Raw genomic sequence first — 21,283 nt, forward strand, 5'->3', positions numbered from 1 at the left:
ACCACTCAAGTGTGTGTCAAAGGCCTTATATTGCTTATAGCTCATGGAGATTCTCCTTTAGCTCACATGGACAGGCCCAATGCTGGTGGGACAAAGGGATCACATGGGTATGAAGTACAGCTTAGTGACTGATTGGCAGTCCTGGTGGATTTGTTTTCCATGAGGACACAAAGAACAAACGCAAAGACTCCGTGAGTGACAGAACGCAGGGCGCCTCTCATTCGGTAACTGACGCGCCGAAAGGCAGCACGTGGACAGACTACATGTCAAGGTACCCCCTGTAGCAAACCAGAGAGCAGCAGCGTCCTGTTAGAGACCATGTACAGTGGGGTGGCTCATGGATTTATTAGGCATTTCTCCCTCTTTCAAGTCACCTCTTTGGCAGGTGTTATTTCTTTGTAGCTATTTACAGGATTGGCGCTTAGATCAAATATTATTTATAGTTCAGTTAACCCCCCCCCCCCCCCAACATCATAACTTTAAAAATTGGTTTGGTTTCCCTTCGTGGAGGCCCCTTGATGCAGATAAAATACTAAAATGCATCCACACACGCACCTGCAGCGGAACGAAACCCCGCAGGAAACAACCCCCCAGCCAGGCATCTTAGGTTCTTCCTTTATCTGAGTTCTGCCACCCTTACACACACCACATCCTTTCCCTCTTATTGTGTACGTGGCCTCAGAAAGCAGCACATCGCCGCCAGTCACAGCACGGGCACGTGACCATTCACGTACGGTGGGTGCTTAACGGGCACCTCCCATTGCCAGAACCTCAGAGCGTCTCACATCTATGGTACAGTCATCCTCACAACCCTCCCCCGCCGGCACCGGGTGCTAGGTGGAGACCTGAAAAATGGAGTAACTGTTGGCGAATCTCTGTTACAACCCCAGGCCAGTTTGCCCCTCTGAAGTCATCACCCTAACCACTAGGCTGCTGTTCCTCTGAGGCAATACACCCTGTGGCAAAGCTCTGACCGTGCCCCACGGGTCCGGCACTTCTCGGGAGTTATCCTTTGCCTCAGAGGCGCACTGTGACCCTCCACAAAGCCTCTGGTCCTTTGCTAGAGGCCGAGGGTCGCAGCCTTCCGAGCTATCCTCTTCATAGGCAAGTCCAAGCATAGGGGTGAAGCCCCTCTGAAGTCCTGGTCTCCGCCTCTGGGGCAGACTCTCTAGTGGTGTGGGAAGGGTTGTGGGGAACCCAGGCCCACCCAGTAGTCCAGGCTCCAGCCCAGTGACCCCAAGGCTGTGGCAGCAGGCAGCGTTTCAGTCCTGCACCCTTGTTCACTTCCCCTGATGCTCCCCACAGGACCTTCTCCCTGGTACCTGAGCGAGTCCCTTCTGCTCCTGCACAGCACACGTCCCTCCTCGCAGACCTCAGCTCTCCGGCACCACCCCTCTTCCTCTGTGCCTCTGGCTTTTCTCCTCCCCCTGCCGTTCCTGAGGGGAAGCCTTTTAACCTAGCCCCAGCAGGCCTTAATGGGCTGCAGGTGCCCTGATTAGCTGGCTGCTTCAGGCAAGTTCTTAATTGGCCCCAGGTGCCTGTCTGCCTTGATTACGTGGCCAGTTCAGTCAGGGAACTGGAAACTATTTACCCCGTTCCCTGTATATTTGCCCTCCACCTCTTCTCTTCTCTTCTCTTCTCTTCTCTTCTCTTCTCTTCTCTTCTCTTCCAGGTTTTTGCCTTTCCAACCCTGTGATCACGTGGCTACATTCATTGCTGGCAGGGGCACACCCAGTTGCACTTCGGGAGGCTGGCGCCCGCGTAATGCAGATGAACGCGGCTCAAACGGTTAACTTCGTTGCCACCTTTAAGGCTATTTCCTGTGTCAGGAGAAGACGTGGCCAAAGTCCCGGGGCAGCAGTAAAAAGGTAGCTGAGTAACAGTGGCGAGCTCATGGAGACGCCTATTATCGGGGGGACATACTAATAAATACTCACAGCGCCGCGGGCAGAACTTGGGCCGAAGTTCACAGGCCGCTGACCAATGCAGAGCTGGAAACAGCTCTGGCTTGCCTGAGTGATGCTCTCGTGAAACCAGCGACTAGCGCGAGACGAACGGGGTTAGGAATTAGCGCTAATAAGCAGAGCCCCGCGCGGGTACAAAAGGTTTTAGCCGCATCTGTGATCTGCAAGAGGGAGCCAAAACAACCAGGTGCAATTGTTACCCCTATGCCACTTAACTCTGGGGGGTGAAGCTACCTAGCACGAGGAAGGAGTTCTCAGGGATACCAATAGAATTGCCAAGCCCCTGGGCAAGGTGGGGGGCGCGAGGGGGATCTCTGGGCCCCAGAAGGGGCGTGGCTGAGGGTTAGCCTTCCCCACCCAGACCTTCAGCATTGCCCGGCCTACACCATCTGAGGCTCTGATGGTGATTTAAAGGGGCAAGGACTCCAGCCGTTGCCGCACCTGCAGCTCTTTTAAATTGCCGGGCCCCTGGGCAGCTGCTCCCTTTGCTCCTTCCCCCCCCCCCCCGTCAGTCGCACTGGGGGTTCCCAGCTGTGTCATCAGCCCTAAAGGCCATAGAAAGCTAGTCATGTGACACCTACAGCCAACTCTCACGGGGGTGGGGGCAGTGTTCACAAGCTGTCACTGCGGCACTGAACTCTCAGCTCCTTGTCCTAGTTAACACATCTAGAGTTGGCTTAGTATGGGGCTGGCTAGATGTCTGTCTGACTGGGGGCTGTGGGGTGAGTGGGCTGCCAATGCAGCCCCCGCGAGGAGGCCAGCAAGTCCCTCTGGCTCAGGGCTGGCTCCGGGGGTCCTGAGCCCTGTCCCCATTCCACACACCAGATCCACAGCTCCCATTGGCCAGGAACTGCAACCAATAGGAGCTGCAGTGGCGGCCCCTGCAGCTGGGGACAGGGAACTCCTGCTGCTTCCTGGGAGCCACCTGAAGTAAGTGTTGCTGGAGCGTGCACCCCTCATCCCCTCCTGCACCCCAATCCATTGCTCCAGCTCCTGCCTGGGCCCAAAACCCCTCTTTACTGACCCCACCCCAGAGCATCTCCAGCCCAAAGCCTGTACCCCCTCCTATAGCCCAACCCCCCGTTTCAGGCGGGAGCCCCCTCCCACATTCTGGATCCCTTGGCCCCACCCCTCAGCCCAGAGCCCCCTCCTGCACCCCAAACCCCTTTTTTCTGGCTGCATCCAGAGCATGCACTCCCAGCCCAGAGCCTGTACCCCACCACAACCCCCTGCCCCAGGCTGGAGCCCCCTCCCAGAACCCCTCAGCCCCACCCTCCCAGCATGGCCCCCTTTTGCATCCTGCACCCCTCATTTTCTGTCCCCATCCTGGAGCCTGCCCCCCAAGCCAGAACCTCCCACTGTCTCGCACCTCAACATCCAGCCCCAGCCCAGTGAAAATGAGCGTGAGAGACGAGGGGGGAGCGAGCAACGGGTGGGGGAGGGAGGAGTGAGTGGGGGCAGGACTCAGAGACGAGGCAGAAGCTTGAGGCAGGGGGTGGAGCAGGCACAGGGTAAAGGATGCTCAGTTTTCTGCAATTAGAAAGTTGCCAGCCCTACCTGGGAATAATCTGCATATTGCTGGAGAGGGTGTGGGGCCAGAGGGGGGGTCTGGGTGAAGGAGGGGGTTATGATCTGGGGCAGGCAAATGGGGTGCAGGCTCATGGAGGTGCAGGAGAGGATTCTGGCCTGGGAGAGGGGCATGGGACAGGGATGTAAAATCTCATTTAATCTGTTCCCTGGTTACACGTTCTGTTTAACCGGTTAACCCCGTAAACAGGGGCAGGCAGGGGGATTGTGAGAGATCGTGCTGGGGCGGGGGCAGTAGGCGAAGCCTCCCCTCTCCCAGGCACTCAGAGCAGAGAGCCGCAGGGAGCAGCCAGCTGCTTAAAGCGGCGCGGGACTGCTTTGTGCCTGAGGGTTCCCGGGGGGGGGGGGGGGGGCGGTGGCCCGGGGGCCACTCCTGGTCTAAGGGACCATCGATCACAAAGGCGACCTTGCCTGGGGGGTAAGATAGCCCGGCCGGCCCAAGAAGACAGTCTCTGACTCCATGGTAAGAGGGTTCTGGTGCTCGAGGAGTTCACAACCCATCGGGGGACCGACAGACTTGCAGGGCCCCTGGGCCAGGGGTGTGTGCGTGGGGGGGGGCTCCTCACTCCCAGAAGGGGTGGAAAGGGCAGGACTGGGGCAGCCAGCTGTCAGTGCTTCCCAGCACGTGCCACGCTGTCCCCCCCACCTCCCAGCCAGCTCTGATAGCTGCCTAGAGCCTTTGAATCTCCGGGGCCCGGGGCAACTATCCCCTTTGCCCCTCTCCCCCACCAACAGGCCTGCAAGGGACACTTGGTGGGTGAAATCCGGTTCTCTCTTGGGGCAAGCCCCAGGCCTAGCCAAGTCCCTGGCCGCAAGGCAGGATTCAGCTGCCTCCCTCTGCAGGAGGCCGGGACGGAGGCCGGTGCCCGGCGGTGGGGCAGAACTCAACTCCCTGCCCCGGCGAGCCCTGCAGATGCAGGAGGTGAAGGGGCAGAGCGCCCCCTCCCTGCCCAGCGTTCGGCGGCCACAGGGGGGCAGGTGCAGGAAGCAGCCGGGCCAATCGCCCGGGGGCACCTGCTTTTCCAGGGCCCTGGCCCAGGGAGGGCTGGGGCCTCCGGCAGGTGTCTGAGGGCTGCTATCCTGGGGTAGGTGAAACAGGAAACACCTGCAGGAGCCTCTCCCTCTGCAGAGCAGGCCCCACCCTTCTGGCTTCCTCTCTGTCTGGAGCAGGCAGCCTCTCGCCCGCAGGGACAGCAGCAGCCGCCGCCACTGGAGGCTCTCGCTGGGGGCACGTCCCGTCTGGCTTCCCAATGCAGATGCCCACAGCCCCCATCCCTGAGGCGGTCCAGCGGCTCCTTGAAGGTAACCCCCGGCGCCCTGTCTCTGCTCCCGGGGGGGTGGGCTGAGGCTGCGTTTTAAGCGGCTCCAGGAGGAGAAGGTCTGCGTGCCCCACAACCCGGAGCAGGGGCTGTTCCTTCTGGGGGGGATCCAGGCCCCTTCGCTGCGTAGGCCTCTCCCCCTTCCGGCACTGGGTGCTGGGCTTGGTGCTTGTGGGGTTATTTTGGCACTCCTTGGAATGATTCTGTGCCAGGAAGGGGGCCTAGGGGCTTGCACCCGGATGCGAGTTCCGTTCCTACCCCTGCCACCGAGCATCCGGGTGACCTTGGGCGAGTCACGTCACTGACCGGTGCCTCAGTTTCCCCTTTCTAACACGAGGCTCGTGACCCTGACCACCTCTGAAAAGTCATTTGAGCTCTACTGGGCCGCAAAATGCCACCTGGAAGGTGGGTGTTACTGCTGTGTAGTGGGGGGGGGAGATGTCTAGCTTTGTAAGGAAGGGCGTTGGCGGGGTATGGCTGTTCTGATGTGGGGGGGGCTTCAAAGCATCCCGCAGACCAAGCGAGGCTGCGACTTTGGCCGGTCACGATGTGACGGCATCTCCTGCTTTGCAGCGCGAGGGTGCACCAAGCACGTTCGGCCTGCTGGCCGCCATTCCCACGTCAGTAACAATTCGAAGGGACGCGGCCCCCTTCCAGAAGACTAGACATGGCACTAGCTGTCCCTTCTGCCGCTGGCAAGGCAGGTTGTGCTCAACCCCCCACTGACAGGCCTACCTGGGGATCCAGCGAGCAGCCCTGACCGTCTCCGGCGCATGACTACGGCCGCTTGGCGCGCGTGGATGTTTCTAAACCCGTTTCCCGTCATTTCTTCACCAAACTCCTCGTCTCAAAAGCAGCGAGGAGGTTGAGCAGTGACAATACCGGCCCGTTCTGTCTGGTGATCTCAAAGCACCCTATGAACATGAGCCGGCTCGTTCCTCGCAGACCCTTACAAATTTTATTGATCCTGTCTTATTGATACTGTACTCTTGGGCACTGGGAAAATTTCCCGCATCTGGGGGTGACTTGCTCAGCACCAGGGATGCATGTATGTTGCTTTCCAGCTCAGCTATGCCTAGAACCTCTTATTCCCAGCACTCTGATGCCTGAGCACTTAACTTGACCTTGGAGGATTTTTTGCGTGTGTGGAGGAGTTGTTTCCTATCTTACACCCGCTCCTCAGTTCCCCTGTGTATGGTTGAACAATCCCTTTTGGCTGTTTCTCTCCCCTGTGGTGCTGTCACAGACCCACACACAGGGAAAGTTACTGTATGTAAATTTGACACTGTCCCTGGGTTCTTCTGCCACTCTGATGACAGTGCATTTCCAGCAAAACGGGAGGTGCTCTGTACCCCTCCATTCCAGCAGTAACTAGGGGTGTTTCCCTTTCTCCCCTTTTGGGGTGTGCGAAGCTTTCAGCACTGAGACCTAGACAGACAGAGAGGGGGAGAGCTGGCTCATCAAAGCTGACTTTCAAATGCTTTGTGGTCCCCGTCCCCCCTGCTACAGATGTGCATTTCCTGTTCTTTATTTTTAATCATGGGGCTGCAGTGAAGTTCAACCCCCCACTTTGCATTTTTGATGTGCAGCATTTTCCTGTTCAGCCCTGACACTTTTGTAAACAACTCATTTCTGCACCTGCCGCCTCCCGTGCACGCAGATTATTTTCTTGTTAGCTGACTGTTTTTAATTGAAGTCTTCAGATCTCCTTCTAAAGCGGAGCCTTTGTTTGCTGACAAGTAGAGCAGGCCGTGAATGGAGATTAATTGCGTGTCACATACCTCGGTATCAAACTTGCCTCGTCTTACCAAGCTGTGCGGGGGGCCTGGGCGCGAGGAGGGGTTCCAGCCACGCTGCTTCGGTGCTGCATCAGGAGAGCTGATTGAAAACGAAGATGGGGAATAAGACACCAAGAATGTATTGTCAGGGTCGTCCACTTCCTGACAGTGAAACTGGGTCCTTTATGCTCCTGCATAGCTCAGGGACAGGATTGCCAGATAGTTTCACAAAAAATACCAAACATGGTGGGATGCAAATTGGGTGAGCAAAAAAAAAAAAAAAAAACAGGGACCAAAGTCTGACACAAACAGAAAATACCGAAAATTTTACACGTCTGGTATTTTCTGGTTTTTTTACTGGACAGAAGATGCAATTACCAGACTGTCCGGGCCAATACCGGGCACCTTGCAACCCTATTCAGAGATGTCTCAGTGCTATAGAGCAGTGTTTCTCAATCTTTTGTTATAAAGTATCCCTTTTTCAAAAAAAAAGTACCCCTGATACCTACAGTTTTCAGACATAATTTTTTTTTCTACCATTGAAACACATTTATTTAAAGAACTTAATCGTAGCCGGGCAGGCGATAAAATTTCGGGGTGTAAAAAGTACAAAAATAATAACACGCTGTCAAACTTAAAACAAAAATTCAGTTTTCTCCAAATTTCAGTTGCGCTCCCAACTTCTCTCAAGTACCCCTGAAGGTACTCTTACCACTGGTTGGAAAACACTGCTCTAGATAACACAACAAGCATAGCTAGTGAATAGTTTCAGAGGGAGAGCCGTGTTAGCCTGTAACGGGAAAAACTTAAAAAACAACAAATAGTCTTGCAGCACCTTAGAGACTAACAAACACCGTGTATGGGAGCATGAGTTTGCATGGGCACAACCCACTTCTTCGGATGAATGGAGTATAAGGGGTCGAGTTTTCAAATAAATAGGCACAGAAAGGGGATAGGGAGGAAGCGGAGGAAAAAGAAGAAGAAAAATGGGGAAAGACATTGTCAATTAGTGCTAAATGAAGCTGATAAAGCGGGTACCAAGCATCCTTCAGTTCCCTTTGCTTGGTTTTTTATGTCATTAGGATGTGGAATGTAGCGGGCCATCCAGCCAGTGTCTTTGTTCAGACTTCCATTGCGGGAATCAAACTTGTAAATGAAAGGAAGTTCTGTAGCTTCCCTTATCGAGCTGGCTTTTGTAATTGGTTTTGCAATAATACGGTGACTTTGAGATCCATTAACGAGTGCCCAGGCAGGCTAATGAATGGCTTGTTAGTGACAGTGGCCCGCAGAGCCTCCATCTGCAGACCCCTCACACACTGGGACCCCGGAGCCCCACACTTCCTCCCCCTCAGCGCCTCAGGAGCATGTACAGTGCCTGGTTCATGCTCCTCTCTCCCCAGAGTTGGAATGCCGCAAACAGCTGATTTGTGATGCTCCAGCGCTGGAAGGGCGGGGGAGGAGCAGGTAAGTGCGGGACTCCGGTACCCCACTGTACAAGAGGCGTGGGGGGGGGCAAGGGGCAGACAGGGGTTGTGGGGCCGCAGGTGGAACCCCACGGGGCTGCTGCTCCCCACTGAGGTGCAGGAGGGCCACTCATGCGGCCCACGCTCCACTCCCGGGTGCCCATCTTCTGTATTGTTGTGAGAGCGAACAGGCTTTCAACACCTGGAGGCTCACAGCTTCTTGTTGCCTTTGCTTTCCTCTCTGGAGGTGAGCCCCGATCCTGCAGACGCTAAGGCATGGACTCCCCTTTTCACCTGGGACCAGGGGGGCCTGACACGTCTGGTGATGATAATGCATCACAGTCCAGTTCAACACCAGCATCGGTGCCTGCAGGCTTGAGGCCAGATTTTTTTTTTTAACTGAAGGACTGTTCCCCACATGGCTCGGCCCAAAGTCTGAATTCCCCCCACAAATCCTTTATCTGGATGTTTAAATGTCGCTTTCCCCCTGTGGGTTTTTGTCTCTGCTTTCAAACCAAGGCTGCTGCGGAATCTCTTTAAAAAAATCCTGCTTAACCCACGGCTCAATCCACAGTGCTGTTTGAGTGGCAGACGTACAGGGGATGGGGCAGTCAGAGGGTGCATCTCCCAAGCACCCCTGTTCTTGGGAGTGGGGGTATGTGGGGGGATGGGTGTGTCTGTGTCCTGAAGCCTGTTTCTAACAGAGTGCGGGGCCCAGGCAGAGTGGAGCAGCTGGTGCAACCTGCTTGCGTCACGGCACCTGCAAAGGACAACAAAGCTGGTAGGGTCCAACGTCAGGCCAAGCAGCTTTGATGCTGTTGTCCCTTTTGCAAATACTCTTTAGCCCTGCACCCTCCCTGAAGCTGTGGACAGCGCAGAGGAGTTCAGAGATAAAGTTTGAAACTCCGGGGCTACGTCTACACAACAAGGTTTTTGCGCCAAAACCGGCGGAGTGTCCACACCTCAAGCACGCTTTTGTGCATGAAAATAATTATCCCACGAGGAATAATTTCTTTTTGAGCTACAGCCCTTGCGCAAAAAGGCAAGTGTGGACGCTCTGCAGGGGTTTCTTGCGCAAGAAACCCCTCTGGGAAAAAGCACAGGTGCTCTGATGACCTTTCTGTGAATGGCCACCAGAACTTTCTTGCACAAGAGTGTCCATACAGTGGACGCTGTCTTGCACAAAAGCACATGGCTTTTGCGATGCACTCTGAGGTCGGGACACGCTTTTGTGCAAGAAGTTTAAAACAGGTTTAAAACTAATAAAAGAAAGTTCTTCTTCACACAGTGCACAGTCAACCTGTGGAACTCCTTGCCAGAGGAGGCTGTGAAGGCTAGGACTAGAACAGTTTAAAAAAGAGCTAGATAAATTCATGGAGGTTAGGTCCATAAAAGGCTATTAGCCAGGGGTTAGGAATGGTGCCCCAGTCTCTGTTTGTCAGAGGCTGGAGATGGATGGCAGGAGACAAATCACTTGATTATTGTCTTTGGTCATTGCTCCTCTGGGGCACCTGGCACTGGTCACTGTGGGCAAACAGGATACTGGGCTAGATGGACCTTTGCTCTACCCCAGTATGGCTGTTCTTATGTTTACGTTTTTGTGCAAAAACTCTTGCTCAAAAGGCTTCTTCCGCAAAAAACATGCAGTGTCGATGAAGCCTGGATTAGAGCTGCACATTCAAGGCTGAGGTTTCTGGCTCCACCCAGACGGTCGTGTGTGTGCGTGCATGTGTGTGCGTGTGTGTGTGCGTGTGTGTGCATGTGTGTGCGTGTGTGTGTGCGTGTGTGTGCACACGTGTGTGTGTAATATTCCAGCCACTGCAAGAGGGCAAGGTGAAGGCACAACCACCCTCCTGAAGTGCAGCTCTCTTGAATCAGACTTTTGGCCAAACCTGCCTGTCTTTGCTCAGAACCAAATGATCCTTTCTGTGGAACAAAACTGGCCCAAGAGCTAAGCAGCTCTGTGTTGGAACCTGCTGACTTAGTTTCCTTATTGTTTTGGGATTCAAATCTGGGTCTGCAAAACCGTGGATGCCCCAAGCTTTGCAGACCTTAAAGTGTTTATGCCAAAGTTCAGTGCATCCACACAGGGGCAGATGACTGTTCTGCGGGGCCCCGGGCAGCATAATTCCGCAGGGCCCCCTCTTTGCCACAGCGCATGCGCGGGGCTTTTTGAGGCGTGGGGCCCAGGGCGGCCGCCCCGTTCACCCTGCCCTATATCTGCCCCTGCATCCACATAACAGGTTGAACCTCTCTAGTCGGGAATTCTCTGGTCCGGCATCTTCTGTGGTCCAGCGTGATTTGAGTGACCTAGATGCCCCCTTGTCATGGGGTGGCCAAGTTTCCCACGGTCCCATAAAGTTTTACAGCCCCAGTCCTGGCTCTCTGTGCTCTGTGCTGCTGTTTGGCTCTAATTTATCCCTCAGTGTCCAAGAGGCAGTGGCCGTGTGGGTCATGCTGCCAGAAAATAATGAACTCCCGTGATTCGGCAAATTCTCTGGTTCGGCACCAGTCCAATCCCAAAGGTGCCGGCCTAAAGAGGTTCAAACTATACTTTGTAGACCCCTTGGTTTCTGTAGTCAGGGGCGGATATAGGGCAGGGCGAGCGGGGTGGCCGCCCTGGGCCCCGCGCTTTGAGAAATCCCGGGCATGCGCCGTGTCAAAGGGGGGCCCCATGAAATTGTGCTGCCCTGGGCCCCACAAAATCGTCATCTGCCCCTGTCTGTAGTCCCGGTATTAGCAGTTGCGTCCCACTCTCATTTGGATAGAGGGGGCAGGTAGAGTGGTGGGAGTGGTATGGGACGGGGAAATCAGCATCCGAGAATGCTGATGCAATTGGTACTCACCTGCCCGGGTAAATCCTGCAAATTCTCGAACTCCGTGAGCAATGTCTGAGTAGGAATGGTAGCTGCAAATTCAAGTGCGGTTCTATGCCCTCTGGTATCTAGCTCCAGGGTGGCAGAGAGAGACGCACACAAGGTATTTGAAAACCTTCCATCCCACTCGCTGTTGAGAGCTGATTAGCTCCTAGAATTTAGTGCTGCCGTTATGATGTTGTTTGCTACCTGGACTTTACTAGCTGTGACCTAATGTTATAACCCTGCCTCTCCCCACGGATTAGCTGCACTCCCATTACAAATGCCCCTGAAGCGCATGATGAAATGGCAACTTGCTTGTTTTTTAAGTGCAGGAAATGAAAAGAGGAGTCCTGTAAACTTTCAGAGTGGATCGCGGAGAGCAATCCATAAACATCAAGAATATTACATTGCAGTGAAGCCATAAAACTAACATCAGTGGGTGATTTACTTTAGAGCTGCTTACATCTTACTTACTCTTCCTGATCCACTTTGAAAGTTTATGGCCGGGCTTTCTTTTTCATTTCCTGGCACTGTAAACAGAGCAGACAGCTCTGAAAGGGGGCTCGCGGTAGCTTGCAGGAGTGAGTGTAGTTTTATTATAATTTATTCTGCAGCTGATCCACTCCGACATTCTAGTAAGTAAATACCGTATTACAGCTAATCACCTACTCACAGAGTTAATCTGCCTTTCAGAATGACAGAAGGATGCAACTTGTATTTATATTTTTACCACAAGATTTTCATTTTTTATCTTTACTCATGGTAGTTGGGGAAATACGGCCCGTCCCATTGGTTCCCTGTAAATCCCTCTTGCTGAGCCATTTCTGCTGTTGGGATCGAAAGGGAAATGAGTTGACTTGTATATAATGGCATCCTGTTGTCCTGTCCTTAGTGCGAGCTGCTCAGAGCAGGAATTGTGCCGTGTTGTGTTTGGAAAGCTGTTAATATGTAGCTGGAATGTCGGGCCCCTAATTGTGTGTGTGTGTGTGTGTGTGTGTGTGTGTGTGTGTGTGTGTGTGTGTGAGTGAAAGGTGCAAAAACACCCCCCCATGATTCTCCATGGGGCTGATTCTGGCAGGCTGGGGCTGATTCCCCTCCCCTCACCCCCAGGAGCGAGGCCAGAAGGCCTGGCTAGGCCTCGCGCCTGGGAGAAGGGGGTGGGAAATTAGCCCCAGCTTTCCCCCGGCCGGCCTGAGCACGCTTACTTGGGGGACCATAAGGGGTGCGTTCACACCCTCGCAGTCCACACTTACAAAAAAAGGCCCCCCCACCCCCAGATTCCTGTGTATAGGTCTGAATGTCCCTAAATCCCCCACATCCCTCAGTGGTTTGTGCCTGGCTTCCCAAACGGCATCACTGGCTTCTCGTGGGACGTGCCTCGGTCACCAGCTAAATACCCAGCGGGGACGGAAAAGAAGGTGACCCAACGGAGAGGGGACTTGCATGGCACCTCAGAGACCTAGAGCCAGCTGCCTGCTTATCCATGTCCCTCCTGGGAGGCCCTGGGCAAGTCATTGTAAATCTCTGGCCCAAACCTCAAACATATGTGGGTGCCGAGTTCCTACTTACATCAGTGGGAGATAAGTGCCTAAAATGTAAGACCGGTGACCTCAGGCCCCCATCTATAAACAGCACTGCCATGCCTGGAAGGGGTGTTCTGGAGCTATCCATGGACTACAGATTGCGAGGGGCTCGGATACTAGGGTAAAGGGGGCCGGTACCTAGACTACAGATTGCGAGGGGCTCGGATACTAGGGTAAAGGGGGCCGGTACCTAGACTACAGATTGCGAGGGGCCCGGATACTAGGATAAAGGGGGCCGGTACCTAGACTACAGATTGCGAGGGGCCCGGATACTAGGGTAAAGGGGGCCGGTACCTAGACTACAGATTGCGAGGGGCCCGGATACTAGGGTAAAGGGGGCCGGTACCTAGACTACAGATTGGGAGGGGCTCGGATACTAGGGTAAAGGGGGCCGGTACCTAGACTACAGATTGCGAGGGGCCCGGATACTAGGGTAAAGGGGGCCGGTACCTAGACTACAGATTGCGAGGGGCCCGGATACTAGGGTAAAGGGGGCTGGTACCTAGACTACGGATTGTGAGGGGCTCGGATACTAGGGTAAAGGGGGCCGGTACCTAGACTACAGATTGTGAGGGGCTCGGATACTAGGGTAAAGGGGGCCGGTACCTAGACTATGGATTGTGAGGGGCTCGGATACTAGGGTAAAGGGGGCCAGTACCTAGACTACGGATTAGAGGGGCTCAGATACTAGGGTAAAGGGGGCCGGTACCTAGACTATGGATTGCGAGGAGCTCGGATACTAGGGTAAAGGGGGCCAGTACCTAGACTATGGATTGTGAGGGGCTCGGATACTAGGGTAAAGGGGGCCGGTACCTAGACTACAGATTGCGAGGGGCCCGGATACTAGGGTAAAGGGGGCTGGTACCTAGACTACAGATTGCGAGGGGCCCGGATACTAGGGTAAAGGGGGCTGGTACCTAGACTACGGATTGTGAGGGGCTCGGATACTAGGGTAAAGGGGGCCGGTACCTAGACTATGGATTGCGAGGGGCCCGGATACTAGGGTAAAGGGGGCCGGTACCTAGACTACAGATTGCGAGGGGCCCGGATACTAGGGTAAAGGGGGCTGGTACCTAGACTACGGATTAGAGGGGCTCAGATACTAGGGTAAAGGGGGCTGGTACCTAGACTACAGATTGTGAGGGGCTCGGATACTAGGGTAAAGGGGGCCAGTACCTAGACTACGGATTAGAGGGGCTCAGATACTAGGGTAAAGGGGGCCGGTACCTAGACTATGGATTGCGAGGAGCTCGGATACTAGGGTAAAGGGGGCCGGTACCTAGACTATGGATTGTGAGGGGCTCGGATACTAGGGTAAAGGGGGCCGTGTACCTAAGGCAGACCTAGGAGAGCTGCCCTCAGGAGGGGTTAACAAGACCCAGCTGCTTTTCTGGACGTTAATTGTGGGATACAGGAAGGCAGCTGGGGTCTAGCCAGGCCAAGGAAGCAGGTGGGTCCCGTTCAACCTTGTCCTAATGGAAGTGGCTGCCCTAAAGCCGGGGGATGGGGGGAGGGCTGTGATAGGGAGGGAGAGAGAGCAGCGAACCCGTGAAGATACTCGAGTGTTGCTTTGGTCGGTGCCCGAGAAGGGGCGGCTGCAGCCGAATGAATCCAAGTGGGAGCGTTATTTGTGCTCGGGGGCCAGGCTCCTCCAGCGTTTGGGCTCACACTTTCAGTGGGTGCCTTGCAATCTGGGCCCAGCCCACCTCGCCTGGCCTTGCCCTGCCAGATCCCAGTGTCGCTCGAGGGAGGAGGCAGAAGCTGGAAAGAGGCGGGCACAGCAGAGCCTAGGTCACTTGCTGCCGCCAGGCCCAGGGCCGCATTATGACTTTCGTGGGCCCTAAAAGTTTCATTTTTTTTCTGATGTGAGAAAAAAATTAAAACATTTTCTTCTACCCTAAAAGTTCATTTTTTTCTTCTGATTTTAAAAGAAATTAAAACATTTTCATGGGCCCCTAAAAGTATCATGGGCCCTAGGCACTGGGCCTACTGTGCCTAATGGATAAGTCAGCCCTGGCTAGACCCCCCCTGAAAACACGGGGCACGTGGCGGTTGCCCTGACCTGCCCTGTGGGTGGGACGGCTCTGCTCCGACCCTTTCCGGTCACACCCTGCTGGTTACTTACAGTGCAGCTGAAGTGTGTGGCACTGCATTGGTGTGAGAGCCGAGCGGGGGGTGGGGAGCGATCACGTTCACTTCCAGCTCTCTGGAAGGACACGCCGGTAGCCACGCAAACCGCAGGGGCGTGGTCATCAACCGCAAAGCGGTGGGAATACGTATTATCCCCAGTGATCTGGGCCTGTGTTCTCTGAGCTCATCTGAAACAAGAGCCCCTGATCCCTTCTCTGGGGGTTAGAGAATTTCACACGAAGCAGTTTGTCTAGTAGAGGAAATGAGAAGTCACGGAGTCGGGACGGGACGGGACTGCCAACACCCAGGCTGCCCCGGTGGAAGGCGGGATAAGGATGCCCTGAAGTTAAGGTGGTGGGGTGGGTTCTGGTGTGTCCCAGGGGACAGGGCATTCGCCTGGGGAGGGCAGGGTGCTGGGAATGGGGGAATCCCTGGGCCCTGCACCCCCAGCCAAAAACAGTTGTGACTCTGAGCCGGCGAGTTGAACAGAAGGTTTATTGGGTCACAGGGACACAGCGCAGCACAGACTTGTTACAGGAGCCAGGAGCCGTCAGTACAACCCATCTTGGGGAAAGGGAGGCCCAGACCCAGTGCTTCTAGCCCCTGCCTGTTCCCCCAAGCCAGCTAGACTCCCTCCTCCCTAAGCCTGCTGAAAACTAAACTCACACCCAGCAATTGGTCCCAATCCTCCAGGCTATTCCACCCCCTCCATTGTTCAGACAAGGTGTCACCTGGTTGTTCCCCCCATCCTGGCTCAGTTTACAGGACCACCTGAGCTATGGGGCAGCCTCCCCCTCAGTGAAGGTTTGCCAGGTGTCCGGTTTTGAACCAGACAGTCCAGGATTAGAACTTTCTGTTCAGGAAACAAATTGAGGAAATAGAACTGTCCGGTATTTTCAAAATAAGGCGTAATGTCGATTGGGATGTCATGCCAAATGTGTCCGGTATTTTTGTTGAAACCACCTGGCAACCCTACAGGCCGGAGAATTCCCCCTCCCGCGGTGTGGTGGAACATTCCCCCCCTTCTCCTTCCTGCCTGTGGCGTGGTGTGGGAGCGGCCCATGGCCCCTGCTGTGGGGGGGTTGTGGGGGGCTGCTCCAGCCTGACCGCGCCTGCCATGCCATCGGCATGGGGATGCTTACATGGTTAACTGATTAAACAGGATTTTACTTCCCTGCGTTGGGACTGGCTGCCCAGCAAAAGCCGTGCACCGGGCAGCTCCCCTGAGCTTCCTCAAATCCAGCTGCTTTGGTTAATAACGGGAGCGAAGGCCGGACAGGTTAGCAAGTTGAGTACCTATCCGAGGTCTGTGCCGTGCTTTCACTGTTTCACTGCCTACGTCTTCCCTGAGGCTGTTACCTGTGCTCATCCGTGCACCGCGTCTGTAGACACAACCTGAGTCCTTTATGCTGAGCCTTCTCTTTTCACTTCCCCCACCCCTTCTGTTTTGGTAGGGTTGCTTTGTGGTTCCTTATTGGCTTTTTCCCACAATTGGTTCAGCTTCTATTGGAGTTTCAGGTCCAACTTCAGTGCGCCTCTTCCCATTGCGATGGCTTTAAATCGGCCGACTCCATCGTTAGCTCATGCCAGGGTTCTCAGATTGTATTTGCGTTGTGACCCCCATCTGACAATGAAAATTACTTCACAACCCCGAGGGCAGGATGTGAAGCTTTAGCTTGCCTGAGCCCCACTGTCTCAGGGCATGGGGAGGGGGAGTCAAATCCAAAATCCAAGGCTTTCAGCCCCAGGTGGGGGCCCCGTCACCTGAACCTGCTACTCAGAGCCACGGATGTGAGCTCCAACCCGGGGCCGCAGCAAATTGAAAGCCAGACTGGCCAACCCCAGTAATATAGGTTGTGACCCACATGTGGGTCCCGACCCACAGTTTGAGAACCGCTGGCTGAGGCGGCTTGATCAGACGCGTTCCATGGGCCACAGTGCGTCCGTTTCTGACTTGAAAGCAAGTGTCCTTGTGAAGTCTGCCCCGCGCTGGCCCTTTAAGGGCAAAACCCAGCCCTGAGAGAGAGCGAGAGCAAAGCCCCACAGCTGAGGCAGAGACAGCCAATGAGGGCCCAGCTGGGGCTGTATAAATACAGACTCCTGGAGGTACTGGAGGACATGCATTCCTACTCCAGCTGGGGAGCACGGGGGACCTGGCTGCCAGGGAAGCTGGAGGCTTCCTGAGACAGAGCAGGGCTGGGGAAAGGCATGGGGGGGGGGGGTTCAGACCTGATCTCACTCTCAGGCTGCAGGGCCTGGGACAAGGCCTAAGGCTACTAAGGCTGCAGGGAGGCAGCCAGGCTAGAAAGAGGCAGCAGGTCCATACTCAGGGCTGGCCTTACAGTGAGGCGAACGGAAGCGGCTGCCTCAGGTGCCAGACTGTGGGCGGGAGCACCACTAGGACCCAGAGCGTAGAAAATTGTCTGCTGCTGGTGCATATATAGGTAGCAGAGCAGTGCTGTGAGAGGAGTAGAGCAGGAAGGAGGCAGAATTGAGACCTTCCAAAGTTTTGGCCCAAGTGAGGGGACTTAGGGGCGTCAGCTGAGCTCCCCGCCTCAGGTACCAAAATGTTGTGGGCCAGCCCTGTCCGCACCCTGTTGCCAGTGCTGAGTGGCTGTGTCAGCCTGCAGTTTGCCCCTGAGGTAAGGGGCTAGGTGACACCTGGCCGTGGGTCACTAAAGCAAGGTGGGGACAGTGGGTTTGGGGGTTCCTTGGGAGGGGAGGACCCCAGAGAAGCAGAACTGCTGATGTCCCGCATCCCCCTTCTGGGGGGGTTAACTGTTATGGGCACTCCTGGAGGGCAATGTCCTGACGAGGATGCTGCAGTCCTGGAGCAAGGACACGAGGTAGACACCAGCCGAAGGGAGGCACCCTGCGGGCTGACTCGGGCGAATTCCCAGTGCGGCCAGCAGGAGGCGCTATGACAGGGAGTCCCGCCCCATGTCAGGCCTCTGAATCTCATTCTTGCTCTACCTGGGGCAGCTCCCTGATCTTTGTAACTTTCCTCCGGAACAGACGTTGAAGACTACCTGGCGGAATGGCTGCACGTGGAGAACCTGAGCGCGAGGGCGAGAGACCAGCGAGAGGCGCTGCTGGCCGGCTTCCAGCAAGTCAGAGCCAGGTTGGTGGGTTTTCCGCACGATGCTCTGACGGGAGCAGGATCGCTCGGTTTCTAGACTCCGCTTAGCAGGGCTGCAGTAGAGTAACACCAGGCCTTATGGGGTCTCCTCCCCCCTGCAGCACTCTGAGGGGTCACTAGCTAATGAGCAAGTCTGCCCAGATCTAAGTTGCCAAAGGGACGTGGAGCTGGACCTTAAAGGCACCGCCTAGAACAGTCTCTTAAAAAGGCAAGGTGGTCGGAGGTGTGCTGTGGAGAACAGAGTTCAAAATGGCTGCCCTTAAAGGGGCCTTTTTTTCTCAACAACTTCCCCACCCCCCTTTTTTTCTCAACAAAAAATCCTTGGTGAGCCTCATAAAAAAAAAAAAGTGTTTGGTGTTCCTTGGTCTTAAAAAGTTTAAAAACCACTGGCCTAGAAACTTTCAGCACTTGTACAAGCTGTGCGGTGTCCACTGTGTGTTGCATGGAGAAGTGGCACACGGGTGTCGAAGCGCTGCATTTTCTGTAAAATGTGTGTGAGACGAGCTGCTCCTGCAGGGTTTTTTCAGGCTGCAACCCATTTCATTCCACTGAACGCTCTTCAGGGCTGGCGTGGTGCCTTGTGTGCTTGCACGGCTCTTGTGAAGAAACCTGGCTCTTGTGTAGCCCTTTTAATCAATAGATTTCACAATCCTTTACAAAGAGGGCAATAACATTAGCGACAGATGTGGTTGCTTCATCTCAAAAAAGATATATTGGCATTGGAAAAGAATCAGAAAAGGACAACAAAATGCTGAGGGGTTTGGAACGGGGCCCATATGAAGAGAGATTAAAAAGACTGGGACTTTCAGTTTAGAAAAGAGACGAAGGGGGAATATTATAGAGGTCTGTAAAATCATGAATAGTGTGGAAAAAGGGAATAAGGAAAAGTTATTTACTTGTTCCCATAACATAAGAACCAGGGGTCACTAGATGAAATTAATAGGCAGCAAGCTTAAAACAAACAAAAGGTAGTATTGCTTCATGCAGCGCACAGTCAACCTATAGAACTCCTTGCTAGAGGATGTTGTGAAGACCAACACTCCATGAATTTATCTAACTCTTTTTTTGAACCCTGTTATAGACTTGGCTTTCACAACATCCTCTGGCAAGGAGTTCCACAGGTTGCATAAAGAAAAACATCCTTTTGTTTATTTTTAAACTTGGTGAGCCTGTGTGTGTGTGTGAGCTGCAGCCCAGGTCTTAGCAGTTAGAGATGTCTACTTCTTGGGTTTTGACCTTTCACAGAGAGGAGGGTGGAAAAGAGTCCGAGGGGGCCAAGATCGCTAAGCCTATTGGAGACTAGTTCTGCCTGTGGTTTTCATTTGCAGACGTGCTCCAGAGCTCAGTGTGAACCCTAGCACTGGGCTGCGGGGGGGTGGGGGGGAGGGAGTTAAGTTCCGATGATAAAACTCAGGGGGATGACCACTTAAAGCATCCAGTTGAAATAAAACGGCCTGTGCCAGAGAGAGTGTTTGCCTTTGGAAGGGCACAGCCGGGTTCTATTCCCCACCCTCCCGTGGAAGAACTCTGCGAACTGCCCTGCTGTATCTTAATCGATCTTTCCTGCTGGCTAATTAAACATCAGTTTTATTCAACAGCTCGGGACTGTAATTATCAGCCTGGGTTTCCCTGAATAATTGAAGCCAGCTGAATGCGGGAATAGACAGGAGCCTTCAGAGTGGGGGCTGCAGCATCTGCAGTGGAGGGGTGGTGGGGAAAGGAATATCCCTCGCTATTTGGGAGCAAGGTGCCTTGCTACCTGGTCTTGTCAGTGTAACCAGCTGGCAGCATTTGCCTAAAGAAGCCTGCCCTTCCCCCCCTCCCTTCCCCCTAGCAGGTGTTCACCCTGCTGGGAAAGAGACAAGGAGGCAGAATTACAAACCAAAGCACTTGGAAATCATAAGGCAGGTGTTGCCCTCCTCTAAAATAATTCCTGTGAGATTGGCTTAACAATATGTGACATAAGCAACTTGAAGGCCTTGTTCTTTGGCCTTCTGAGCTGAGCGTCTTGAAGTTTTACAGCACGGTGCATCTCTGCCAACCTGAGAGCACAACTTTTTTTTTTAAACAAACAAAAGGAAGTTTTTCGTCACTCAGCTCAGTCAACCTGTGGAACTCCTTGCTGGAGGATGTTGTGAAGACCAGAACCTTAACAGGGCTCAAAAAAGAGTTAGATAAATTCATGCAGGTTAGGTCCATCAAGGTCTATTAGCCAGGATTGGTAGGAATGGTGTCCCTAGCCTCTGTTTGTCTGGAAATAGATGAGAGGGAGAGGATCCTGTGATGATTTCCTGTTTTGTTGATTCCCTCTGGGGCACCTAGCATTGGCCACCCTGGGAAGACAGGACACTGGCTAGATGGACCTTTGGTCAGACCCATTCTGGCCATTCTTAGGTTCTTAAATGGAGGGGTTTTTGCAGAATCTAATTTAGGGATGTTCAAATGTGTTTTATTTGTTTGCGCGTGCATCTACTGAAACTTTAATCAGTTACACATTTGTGGGGTGGGGGAGAGGGAGCACTGGCTCACATTTTCTCCCCCTCCCTCCTGCTGCCTTTCTCAGAGGCGGGGCGGAAGGCAGTCGGTTTGATGGGAGCTGGTACGCGTGGGAAGCCTGTTTCACAGCTGGCTCCCCACCTGTACCGGCTCCTTCCTTTCCCACCCCCTGCGCTGCTGCCTCTGTATGAGAGGCAGCAGCGTGAGGGGTGGGGAGAAACAGGTGGCTCGCTGGAGCCGGTGCTGGTGGGAGCCGGCTTAAACTGTTTTCCTGCGAGGTTTTTTTTTTTTCCCCTACCCCTCCGGCTGCCTTTGATACAGAGGCTGCGTGTAACCGAGAGGGTTAATCGGTGAGCCCAGGCTCGTCGGTTAGCCGGTTCTCGATTACACGGTCACATCCCTAATAATTCCGGGGCCTGGAGTTTGAAAGACCAAACGGCTTGAGTCATGATGAAACTGCGAGCCGGCAGTGCGGGGTTCTTCTGCTCCTTCAGCAAAGCCAGTGGCTGACTCCCCCTGGGATTAGGGGAAGAGACCCTAATAGGGTCAGGAACGGTGAGGGATAGCAGGCGGCCCTGCTCCCAGGGCGGTTTGGCTGCAGGCTCTGCAGCATAAAGCTTAAGCGCGCACAACCGCTAAGATTTTTCAGTGCTTCCACGGTTGCCGTTGTAACCGACTTCTTACCCCCCAGATGCTAGACTGGGGGCTAAGCATGGGATGCACTTTGGGGCAAGGTTTGGACGAAAGTAACCCGTCAGCTTGCCCCGACTCTGGTGCGGCCGTTGCAACGTACCAGGGAGCGTGTCTGCTGCACCCTTCTCCAGGACACGTGGGGTCCTCTCCTGCTCCCTTGCCAAACCGAGCGGGCTTGGGCGCTGCGTGTGGGGGGGTGTGAAAAGCGGCTGTCGAGGCTGCAATGCAGCGCTGGCGTTCTGGTGGCTCTTTCCTGGCTCGGAGGCAGCTGGT

General features: G+C 54.4%; 1 protein-coding gene across 2 annotated transcripts in view; it reads left to right on the forward strand.

The window, feature by feature from the left end:
* Positions 1 to 4,637: 4,637 nt before the first annotated feature.
* Positions 4,638 to 21,283, forward strand: part of SKAP1 (src kinase associated phosphoprotein 1) — a 236,197-nt gene continuing 219,551 nt past the window's right edge. The window contains exons 1-2 of one of the 2 annotated variants that reach the window (XR_016348050.1): positions 4,638 to 4,853; positions 17,698 to 17,803. Coding sequence is in view for 1 of the 2 variants with exons in the window: in XM_075911455.2 (XP_075767570.2) it covers positions 4,802 to 4,853; positions 17,698 to 17,803 (158 nt within the window). In the remaining variant the exon portion in view is untranslated. The remainder of the gene's footprint in view (positions 4,854 to 17,697; positions 17,804 to 21,283) is intronic. The other variant, XM_075911455.2, reaches the window with a different exon arrangement.

Source organism: Pelodiscus sinensis, chromosome 29, assembly GCF_052426305.1.
Source record: "Pelodiscus sinensis isolate ZL-2025 chromosome 29, ASM5242630v1, whole genome shotgun sequence".
Taxonomy (NCBI): Eukaryota; Metazoa; Chordata; order Testudines; family Trionychidae; genus Pelodiscus; species Pelodiscus sinensis.